Below are 12,366 nucleotides of genomic sequence, written 5' to 3'. Positions count from 1 at the left end.
TTTTAAAAGCTTAGACATGGTAGTAAATTGACTTAGTATGTTCCATGTTTTGGACATCACAGCTTTGTCAGCTGGAGCCATCACAAACCCAAATCCATTCCCAGATCTTGTGACTTGATTAGCTCCCTGATAAGCCCATGGTTGGACTGAGGTTCCCATGAAAGTCAATTTGAAATTAATTCTCAGTGTTAAATAAACCAATTAATATAACAAAGACTCTTTACAAATTCCTAATCCGAAACCTAAATTAGGACAGAAACAACCACTACGAGATGATCCAAATGTTCACATAGAAATATATAAGCAGAATAGGAATAATTAATAAACAAGCTAACATTGTCTTGAACCTGCAGTAATAACCTTATGAAAAATGCAAAAAATATACTTAGGGGCAAATTCATCAAGGGTCGAATATTGAGGGTTAATTAACCCTCGATATTCCACTGGGAATGAAAATCCTTCGTCATCGAAGTCGAAGGATTTTGCGCAAATACTGCAATCGTATGATCGAACGATTAAATCCTTCGATCGAACGATTAAATCCTTCGAATCAAACGATTCAAAGGATTTCAATCCAACGATCGAAGGATTATCCTTCGACCAAAAAAACTTAGCCAAGGCTATGGGGACCTTCCCCATAGGCTAACATTGGGTTCGGTAGCTTTTAGGTGGCGAACTAGGGGGTCGAAGTTTTTTCTTAAAGAGACAGTACTTCGACTATCGAATGGTCGAATAGTCGACTCATTCGGTTCGAAGTTGAAGTCGTAGTCGATGGTCGAAGTAGCCAAAAAAACACTTCGAAATTCAAAGTTTTTTTACTTCGAATCCTTCACTCGAAGTTAATGAATTGGCCCCTTAGTGTGTATTCTGTAGCCTATGTTAAATATATTCAACTCCACTGATTTGTGGCTTTACTCGTGGTAAGACACCTAGGAACAAGGATTTATTATTCTCTCCATAAGATAGAAAAAGGCACAAAAAAAACTAAGTATACCTCTACCCAAAGATATTGCTGGTAAATTCACCCCCAAAAAAGCACTAAGCATTTTCTAGATTCATACATGGCTTGTTTCTAACGCTACATGAAGATTTGCTGTGGCCTCAATTCTTTCTAGTTTATTATGAATGCGATAAATCCCTGGCATAACAAGTGAATACATAATACAAATATTATACAAATTAAGCATATGTAGTTTGTAATTTAACACAAACATTTTTGCTCAAGGCAGAGCGGCTAGTACCACACACCCTCTGTGCCCTGCCCTAAAATTACCCGTGGATGCATGAAGTTATTTGATTCTTTTTCTGGCTTTGTAGAATGACAAAGGTATGATAGTACTATGCCTGTATAGTCAATGTGCTGTTGCTTTTTTTAAACCTTTACTCAACTCAAATTACAAATATTTTTGCTGTTATATACAGTTCATTGAGCATTTTATCCTCTAACTTGTTTTTCTATCAGAAGTCTGAAAAACTGTTTTAGATTGTCCTTGATAACGCTGAATGCCTGATAATTTGGGAAGATGTTGGAGCGATGGACATAGTGATAGTCAAACTCCTGTTTGTCAGGACTACACTTCTTGTATAGACAAAATGGACATGAAAATTAGATCTAAGTAATTACATTTCTGGTATTGGTTAATGAATAGTAAAGAAGATGCTTATTACAGTTAGTCCTTTGGTGAGTTTGAGAAGGACAGGCATTGTGGTAGTCATGGAAGTTGCACGTTGTTTTTTAGGTGGATGAAATTAACAGGGAACCCAATACAACAATTGCTGTCTTGGTTTTCATCCTTTCACTGATGGTGTACCGTTTCTGATTTCCAAAATGTAATTAGTCACTGTTATTGTGCAGTTGTAGTTCTTGTCATCACTCTGCCGATCATTCCATGACAGGAACAAGGAGTAGAAGAGTTTCTTCTTCCAGATTTGCTTCCTGGTCTTAAACAATTTCGCCTCATGACCCCAAGCGCCTCTGGCTGAAATAAGAATGTGCTGATCGCTCATTAATTTAGCAGAGGAAGAGCCATAAAGGACAACAGTAGAATAAACTCATTTAACCACTACATTTCTGAGTATGCCTATTTAATCAACGTAATCAACCATATACGGCAATCATGCATTTTTAAAAGAAACTCAGATTACACATGTTATGTAACCTATAATATGAAGAACATTTCATATAAGTTACATGTTCATAGAGTGAGAAGTTACAATTTCCTTCTAAATATCAGACCAGAATTTTTTTTTTTCATATCTTATTAAAAGTTTTGAAGAGTTAAACATAATATTTATTTGTAATACTTTTACATCGGTTTCTTTCTGATTCAGGCCTAGACTGTTACCAAGGCACATTTTCTATTCATTTTAATTGTACTTTGATTTTCTTAGATTTACCAACTTGGTTGGGGAGTACTTTTAGGTCAGACACACTTACCACTTGATCACATATCAACACATATTCTCATCCCTACTCACTGTTTGTGGGCACTTAAATGGAGGCATACAGAGGTGTGCTTTTGGTCCTGAAAAGCAAATGACCTTTTTTCATCTGTGATAAAAGAAAGTGTATAAAACCATTATAGCTCAAACAGCTCTGTTTGCTTTCCTAAACTTAGCAAAGGACTTGCTGTTGTTTCCGTTTTGCAAATGGCATCAAACAAAGCCTTTCATTCTCTAGGTCCAGGGGCAGTGGTCAATTTAAAGCAAGGTATTTACCATTGTCATACGATCTCGGCAAGTATGTCAGCTTGTCATATAATAGGGGAATGTTTGGGAAGTGCCTGTGGTGCTTTTCCTGACAGTCTGCTCTTGATGCCTGTCAATCATGTTAACCACTAAACTGTGATTACTAAAGTTTTCTGACTCACTTTACCCTCATTTAAAACATTGCAAAATCTCTAATATATTCATTACTTGAGGGCTATTTATTAAAGGTTGAATGTTATTTAAGAAAAAACTTGCATGGATAAAACTCGATTCTGCGAGCTCGAATTGCGAAACCCAAAAACTTGAATTAATCGAGTTTTCCACAGGAAAAAACTTGAATCGCTCATATTATTTGAGTTCTTGGGAAAAACCCTCCAAAAAACAATCGAACATCAAGCAGGCTATTAAGATCTTCAAATTAGTGGTGTGCAGGTAGAGAAACTCCCAACCCGTCCCTAACCTGCCCCCTCCGAACCCACAATGGCCTGGCACGCTGTTTCCCCTCTAAAGACCCACGCGCGACCCGCCCCACAGTAACATCAGGAAAGGGACAGAGGGAGGCGCAAGTCTATAAATTTAGGGACCGGAAGCTAGCAGTGCTAGGTCGCGGGCAGGGAGAGCAGGAGAAGGGCCGGCTCGCACATCACTTCTTCAAATGGTTCAAGATACCTCTGCCATTGACTCCTACATGACGTCACAGGTTTTAGACCAGGGTTGGGGTATAATAAATCTTGAAAAATTCGAGTTTGTTTTTTTTTTTAAACTCAAGAAATTTGAGTTGCTATAGGCACAGGAAAACGGGCAGAAGAAGGGCAGGGTCGGACTGGAGTCTTTGGGCCCCATCTAGGCTGCAAATGAAAGGCCCTCGTGGCAGTCCAGGGCCCACCGTGCACATGCACGAGCATGTCCCCCGAAGAGCAGGTTCAGCACTTTAAGGGGGGCAGGTCTGGGCCAGCGGGGACCCATGAGGGCCAGGGCCCATTGGGTTTTTTCCCAGTGTCCCGTTGGCCCAGTCCAACCCAACAGAAGGGGCATGATGGATGTAGAACCTTGCTTATGTAGCAAAGCATTTCCACTTTGCTCTTTATGTAACAGATAAACAATTAATTTTAACATATCTGCATTTAAAAGTGGTGCTCTCTGGCAGGCATTTATCTTCTTTATTTATTTATACATAATTAATATTCATTGGTAGTTTTCAGGACAGCACTGCTTGTTTATACATTTTTCTTCATAGTTCTCTGTTCTCGTGCCTTGTGTTGCAAGGGCATATTCAAGTTGCAAGGTCATCATGTCATTTTCTTCTGTAGAGATAACTAAATTAGGCCTGGGGATGTGTGCATGTTGTTATTTTATTGTGATTATGGTTTTGTGCTGGGCCCTCTACCTCCATATGTAACATAAATAAACAAATCAATTAGAGGCTAGTCATTCTTGTTTACCAGTAGAACCTTCCCTTTAGGAAACTCTGTACTTTGCACTCATACTTGCATGTTTTATCACTGACCATGTCACCTCTATTTCTTGCATTGGGGAACAAAACGGAGTGTGCTGATTATTATTTATTTATATTGTACCAATATTTTAGGCAGAACTTTACAGGGTTTGGTGACCATGAACATCACTCCCTGCCTTAGTGGAACTTGCTATCTAATTCATCTTCATACAAAGAGTGCCGCTGGTGCAGGTTTGCATAAAAAAATCTGGAATGAGTTCATCTTGATTCCATCAAGTCATTTTCCTATTCACTTCATAAAACTGTGAGAAAAAGCTTGGTTATAAACTTACTCAAGTGCTGAAGATACACTACCTATTGACTATGGCTTATTGGCAGGTCTTAGGTGGTGTCATTCTTGTTTTTCATTTTCTGATCACTGTAAAAAAAATTTGACATACCAAAAATAGTGATTATTTATTTCCCCCTTTGCATTTTCTCTGCAGTCCTATTTCTGCCTACATTTGACTTGAATGGCATCTGACCTTGAAGGTACTCACCTGTTACCATGTGTACAGACAGATTTCCCCCCATATCATTAAAGGGGTTGTTGACCTTTGCATTAACTTTAAGTATGATGTAGAGAGTGATATTCTGAGCCAATTTGCATTAGGTTTTCTTTTTTTATCATGTGTGGTTTTTGCGTTATTTAGCTTTTTATTCAGCTCACCAGTTTGCCATTTCAGCAATCTGAATACGAAACTGCAATATGAATAGGAGAGGCCTGAATAGAAAGATGAGAAATAAAAAGTAGCGATAGCAATAAATTTTGTAGCCTTATAGAGTATTTGTTTTTTAGATGGGGTCAGTGACCCCCATTTGAAAGCCGGGAAGAGTCAGAAGAAGAAGGCAAATAATTCAAAAACTATGAAAAATAAATAATGAAGACCAACTGAAACGTTGCTTAGAATTTGGCATTCTATAACATACTAAAAGTTAACTTAAAGGTGAACCACCCCTTTGAAGTGTTCCACTGTCACACGAGTTGGTTGCCATTAAAATCAAAGACAGTCTGCAAGGTTGTATCAGGCATTAATAACTACATGAGAAAACATTAGCCAGTGGCACACACTACACAATACACATCTTTCTCCACTTGAGTCTCCACCAGTGTGCTTCTGGCCTGTGGCAGCCAGATTTGTCTGTTCCTTGTCTATACACCAGTCTATTACTCCTTCATGTTTTGAAGACTTGTCTCAAAGTTCTGAAACAATAATCGTATTTCACACATATGCAATTATAACTTCAGAATCTGGCTGTTATCTGTCTGTAGTCTCATTGTTATTGTTTAGATAGCAATAGTAGTACTACATCTTCCATATCTTAGAAATGGTCTATATAGTCCCATTAGTATATAGCTGCTTGTTCAGAAACAATTATTTTAAACAGTTAAAGGATATTTTCTTTTTTAAATCCAATGACCTGAATTTTTTTTCCCAATTGTCTAATATCCGAAAAACAACCACATTACTTTGTTTGATCAGTGAGATGTACAAGCTAAGCTGCAAGTCATGTGAGGAGAAAGTAGAACTTCCTGCTGTTCCTTAATAGATATAAGCAATGGAGGGAAAGTCACTTGCCAGCCTACTGAATCCACTCATGCAGTCATGTTCTAATAAAGGGTTACCGTCTTAGAAAAAAAAATATTGTTTCATCCATGCCTGAAATTATTGTGTGCAGGACACATCCACTTAATGAGGTTTGTGTAGAAACCGGAAATTTTGCAAGTATTCAGTATTGCGTAGCCTATATGGCATAAATTGTGATGTAACAAATCAAACAGACTTTTCGATATGGCGCGTGAAACCCTATGTTATGTATGAAATTTACACCAAAGCTTCCAGTTTATAAAAATTTAGGAAGGTATGTAATTTAAAAAGTTTGATCAGTCTGGTCATTGACTGAAACTTTCTAATACATTCAAGTATTTGGTTTTATAAACCATGAAGAGCAGCTTTGGATTTATATTTAGGGTAATGGCTGGAAAGTGAACCACCAACCCAATCGTGGGTCTCTTTCAGACTGAAATGGGTTTCCATCCATGTTGCCCTCAATCCTGACTGGTTTCTGAATCTTTTCCAATTAGGAGTATTACCACAACATGATGCTACATCCAGCATGTGCCCCCATAGCTATAGTGTTCTTAGGGTGATGAGCAGCTTTCCTTACTACAGACTTTTTGCTCTAATTTAAAAAAGTTCAGGCTTGGTCTCACTAGACTAGAAAAGTCCAAATGGACTTTGATAGAGGTTTCTTATTCGTTAGCATCTTTGTTCTCATTTCTCTTTCGTCGGCTCTTTTCTCTCGAATGCCCTTTTTGCGCAGTCATGGTTGTGCCTTAATTCTCCACATTTAGAGGCCCATTTATCAAAGGTCGAATTTGGAATTCATGTGAATTCGTCTGGGAGGTTATTTAAGAAAAAATTTGAATGTCTAATATTTGATTGGATGGTTCCGACCCAAAAATTCAAATCATATTTGATTCATACAAATCAATTTTTTTTTCTCCCAAACAAAAAAAACTGCAATGTCAGGAAGACTATTAACGTCTCCAAATGGCTCAACTGACCTCTATTAACGTCTCCGAATGGCTCAACTGACCTCTGGCATTGACTTGACATAGACTCGGCAGGTTTCAAGTGGCGAATATTTGAATTAGGACTGGAAATCTCACATTGAATTTACATTCGAATAGGGGGATTAAAATTTAAATGTGTGAATTTTGAAACTTGAAAATTCGAATTTGAATTTACTATTCGACCCTTGATAAATCTGCCCCTTAGATTTAACATTGACCCAGGTGACTTCCAAAGTTGGGGGATTTTTATTTATAACTCAAAACTTATCAGTGCTTGTTTTGATAGCTCCATGGCCTTTGTGAAGGAAATAGAATTTAAATATTTTTTACATTATTGGGCAGATGTTTTTAGTTAATATAAGTAATGGTGTTTGTGTTCTAAACCAAGAGAAGTACTCATTATTGTAACCTCTTTTTTTCCCACAGGCATATGATGGTTTTGCCAGCATAGGAATTTCCCGTTTACTGGAACCTTCTGACATGGTTTTATTAGCAATTCCAGACAAGCTTACAGTTATGACTTACCTGTATCAAATCCGGGCACATTTTAGTGGACAGGAACTTAATGTGGTCCAGATTGAAGAAAACAGCAGTAAAAGCACATATAAAGTAGGTGATTATGAGACAGATACAAATAGTTCCATAGACCAAGATAAGTTTTATGCAGAACTTCATGATCTAAATCAGGAAACAGGTCCTGAACTACAGGAGACGCCTTCCAATGTGCCCGATTTTCAACCCCATGATGACTCTGCATTACTACATGATAATGGAATTTTGGACAGTCAAAGCATGGAAAGTCAAAACATGAAGAGTCAAAGCTCTGTAGTTGAATCTATAAGTGCTGCAACTGATTTCACTTGTACCCTGGTGAAAAGTAATTTAGAATTACAAAGCCCAGGTAGAACTTTAGAATCTGAAGAATCGAGGCGATGTGAAAGCAACAATGAGGTTCTCACTCAAGCGCAGCCATTGGTAACCAAACGAAAGCTGTTAAAGGTTGACACCACAGACCAAACTGATTTCTCTGAAGTCACCGAACCTAGAAAAGAAACGATTTCTTCTGGCACTACAAGTAGAGATCATCAGCAGCAGAGCTTTGCAGACAAACCAAATCCAGGCACATTTACTTCCACAGAAAGTGGTGGGGATAGTGTTCCTAAAGATAAAATATATAGTCAATGTTATGCAATAAATTCTGAGGATTCCAATGGCAAGGTTGGAGAGATTACATTCAAAGCACCATCTTTACCCCAGACGGGAATAAGCAGTCTAATTGACTCTACAAAGGTTTCATCTAACAACTCTGATCAAACTGCAAAGTCAACAGAGGTAAGGACCGTATTTCCATCTTTCTGCATTTTTTTAAATCTGTAGAACCTTCTTTAGCCCTCTGTGTAGTCTCCTTTGTTGGACCATACTAACTAGTGATGATTTGGGATGAATTCGGGCAAGGAATTGTAATAGTTAATGAAGGTCTATCGATACAGAGAGATACAGAATGACATATGGATAAAGAAGCATGTGATTTGTTGGCTGAATTCGTTTGCAGCCACACCTAATAAATCATGCTGTATAATTTCTTGCATACTTCAAATATTTCTTGGAGGCATCAGTTCAATAATATATTTCTACCTTAAAGATCACTGGAAAGAAACCAGACATCCTTATTTATCCTGTTGCCGTTACTTTAAGGCTTTCAAGCACACACTCAGGCATTGGTCAATAACTGAGCAAATCTGTAGACACAGTGAGGCAATTGCTGTGGATGGAACTAATTGCCCATTTCATGTAGTGTGATCAGTTATTGCAGTGGGTTTGATACTACAGGCATGGGACCTGTTATCCAGAATGCTCAGGACCTGGGGTTTTCCAGATCTTCATGCCTTGGATCTTCGTACCTTAGTCTACCAGAAAATCATTGAAATATTAAATAAACCCAATAGGCTTGTTTTGCCTCCATTAAGGATTAATTATATATTAGTTGGGATAAAGTACAAGGCATTGTTTTATTATTACAGAGAAAAAGGAAATCTAGTTTAGAAATTTGGATTATTTGGATAAAATCAAGTCTATTGGAGATGGCCTTCCCTTAATTCTGGGCTTCTGGATAACGGATGCCATACCTGTACTACATAACAAGTGAAACACTGGCAGAGGTCAAAGCAGGGGCCCCTACAGTGTGGTATCTAATAGCCAGGACTTAAACATGAGCAGGTAATATTTTTTAGGGGCAGATTTAATAAGGTTCGAGTTGTGTTTCCCATGAAAATTTGGAGTTTTCAAGGTTATTTTTTTCAGGTAAAAAAAAAACGCCTGATTTTTCGAGTCTATTTATACCCCAACCCTGGAAATAGCTCGAATCCGAAAACACACCATCAAAAACCTGACGCGGTCATGTAAATAATCCCCTTAGTTCAGTATGTTCAAAGTAACCTTCAAGTGTCCACCTTAAAATAAACTTTTAGTGTAATGTAAACATCAATAATCTAAGACAATTGACCTTCAATTTCTATTCTTTATTATTTTTTAACAATTTAGATTTTTTTTGTACTGCTATCTGCCAGTTATAGATCGTTTACTCTAGCAACCAGGCAGCAGTTTGGAAGACAGAACTGAAGAGGACTATGAAAGGGCCTGTAAAGAATAAGCAAATTCAAAAATGAATAGAAACCGAACCCTTACAGTTTGTGGTTTTTGGTTGCCAGAGTCAGTTACTAGTTGTGTAATTGTAGTTCAGCAAAAGGTGAAGCACCTCAGGTTGAGCAATGCTGTGACAGACATATTTTTATTTAGCACTGTAACCAGCCATCAATTCAGCCAACCTGTGTAGCCATCAACTTCATACTGGAAAAAGAAACTATACGCCCGAACATTGCAGTTCTCTGTAAAAATGTATTACATAATCCCATATTTAAAACACTTTTGCATATAAATACATAATACATATAATAAATAATAGGTTTTTTTAACAGTGCAATGTTACACAGTAAAGTTTGTTCCTCTAGCTTGTAAGAGTTGTGTCTTTTACTCCCATACGTCATCTGTGAATAAAATATTTATTCACTTACCTGTGATAATAAAGGTTTAATGTTTCTTGGAAGGGCTAAGGCTGGCACTATGGAAGCACAATATTTACCCATGAGATTATCCTTGTACCTTGCAGACTGTATGGCAGAGGCAACACCAAGTCCCAGGATCCAACATGTAGCAGCAATTCCTGCATTTCAACACATCACACTTCAATACGCAGATAAACATAGGCACATTTTGTTTATATTTAATACAAATTAGAGGGTTTGGATATACTCTCAGTTCCACCTCTACGTGTGTCACTTTCTGTTCCTTTCAAGTCGTAAATCACTTCACATAGATTATTGGATTGTAAATCTCCTCGAGTCATTATGTCTAGTCGCTGCTTAATGGTGCAAAGGCAATACTGTGAGCAAAGCTGACTTATGGCCCTGTAAATCTTTTCTTCCAAATTACATGTGATAATTAGCCCATTAACCAAACAATTTACTACAGCTGCGAGCTCCTGTTTATTTTTATTGCTCTCCGGTGCTAATCCTTATCAACACTTGGTAATCTCTGAGCACCTTCATATTTTTATTGGTATTATGCATTGTTTGTATAGCAGTGGCATATTTGGAAGCGGTTTATAGAGATTTTTTAAGTTTCCATCTATGGCCTGAGTGTAATTTCCCTACCACAGGCACCAACCATGGCCAGTGTCATGAAGCCAGTTAACCTGCCTGTCTGTTTTTGGATTGTGGGAGGAAACAGGAAACTGAAGCACCTGCAAGAAATTTACCTAAATGTGGGAATAAAAAATACAAACTCTATGTAGTTCATGCATCAGAAATCACAATTTTACTAAACACTATAAGCATACTGTATCATATTTTGTGCCTTTTATTCTAACTGAAGAAAACATAGTGGTTCTAAAACCTGGTCATAGTAAAGCCTCGAGAGTAAAAAACATACTTTTTCCTTTTTAGAAGGTGTACCTTGTGTACTTTCATGTAATATTAATAAATACTTGTGTGGTATGTTTCATACAGATACACTGAATGTAAAAACAACATTCTAATGGATGTTTCTTAACAAGGCATGTCTTTTATTATTATTATTAGAAATATATATTTTTATTAGAAATATATGGGCACGTGGCCTGACATGTTCCTCACTCCAATTAGCTCTTAGGCTTAGTCAGAATGATTCACACTAACAATTAAGAGATATCTAAAGGTCCAGCTAGGTAGGCAAGGTGGGAAGTGAAGTTTTTTGCATTTGTTCTGTTCCCTGAGATATATCCTGGCTGTGCTTATAGGTGCAACCCTTTGCACTTACAAGTGCTTGCACTGTGAATGTAAGGGCAAACAGTTGGACAGGTTTCTGTTTGCAGTGCTGCCATATATACATGTGGGAAGCAGGCAGGATTTAGACAACCCAAGTCACACTACTTGCTTTGTGTATCATTCAGGATGCACAAGGCAGCAACGCCAAAGGGTGCTAAGAGCACAGGAGCGATATGCAGACTTTACTGGTACTGAGATCCCTTGCAATTTATGCTCTCTACCATGTATTATGCTTGCATGAAGAATGAGCAGGAGAAGTGGTAACTAAATGGACCTGAAAGCTGGACATACACGGGCCATTATATAAGCTGCCGAACAGACAGCGTGTGGGGCCCTCCAACGGGCTTCCCCGATCGATATCTGGCTGAGAATTGGTCACGGGTAAAAATCCCGTCGGATCGCGTACTGCATATGTTTGTTGATGCAGTCCCACTATTCGACCACCCGTTATGATCCGATCGTTGGGCCCTAGGGCCCACAATCGGATCAGCCCGATATCGCCCACCTCAAAGAGGGCATATTGGGGAGAGATCCACACGTTTAGGAAATTGACAAACAAGATGATCTCTATATGTATGGCCACCTTTAAGGGTGCAAAATGCTTAGTGCCCAGAGCTTGCTCATCATAAATGATTCATTAGATCTGTCATATGTAGATACAGAACATAAGAGGGGATGAACAGATTAGGATGTTGAGTCGCATAGGCTTAAGATGCATAGCTCAGTATAGGGAACAGCAAGATATTTTTTTTGTTTCCCTGTAAAGTCCTCAGTGCACCACAGTTCATGGAAACAACCAAAATCTAATTGTCACAGCCAGTAATATAATTTAACTTTTAGCTTTACAACGTTCTGACATATATCAGCCTAATTAAATAGTCAACTTATAAAAATAAAAAGCCCAGGCTGTCCCTTTTGGAGTTACAATATGTTCAGCTCCGGTAATCAACTGGTAATAGCCTAACAAGTGTGAATAAGAGTGAAACAGCCTGTTTCGTAACATTGTGACATATGGGGCTCAGCTATGCACACCCTCAGTGTAAATATAAAATAGAAACGTGATCCAACTTCACTGTCAGATTATTGAAGAGGAACCAAGAGCATGACAACAAACAAGCAACTAAACGTTTTGAAGTTGATATCTCTAATGGCCAACTGGAGAATAAAAGTTTGGCATGGGAAGAGGTGCCTTTTTCTAGCAGATGGTACTTTCCTTTCCTAGG

General features: G+C 38.1%; 1 protein-coding gene across 8 annotated transcripts in view; it reads left to right on the top strand.

Annotated features, from left to right (window-relative positions):
• Positions 1–12,366, top strand: part of ehbp1.L (EH domain binding protein 1 L homeolog) — a 294,730-nt gene that overhangs the window by 153,091 nt on the left and 129,273 nt on the right. For all 8 annotated transcript variants that reach the window (XM_041562642.1, XM_041562641.1, XM_018262832.2 and 5 more), the window contains one exon: positions 7,209–8,114. In XM_041562642.1, coding sequence (XP_041418576.1) covers positions 7,209–8,114 — 906 coding nt within the window. The remainder of the gene's footprint in view (positions 1–7,208; positions 8,115–12,366) is intronic.

Source organism: Xenopus laevis, chromosome 5L (genome assembly GCF_017654675.1).
Source record: "Xenopus laevis strain J_2021 chromosome 5L, Xenopus_laevis_v10.1, whole genome shotgun sequence".
Classification (NCBI taxonomy): Eukaryota; Metazoa; Chordata; class Amphibia; order Anura; family Pipidae; genus Xenopus; species Xenopus laevis.
Note: the sequence above shows the minus strand (reverse complement) of the source record. Positions and strands in the feature narration are given on the sequence as shown.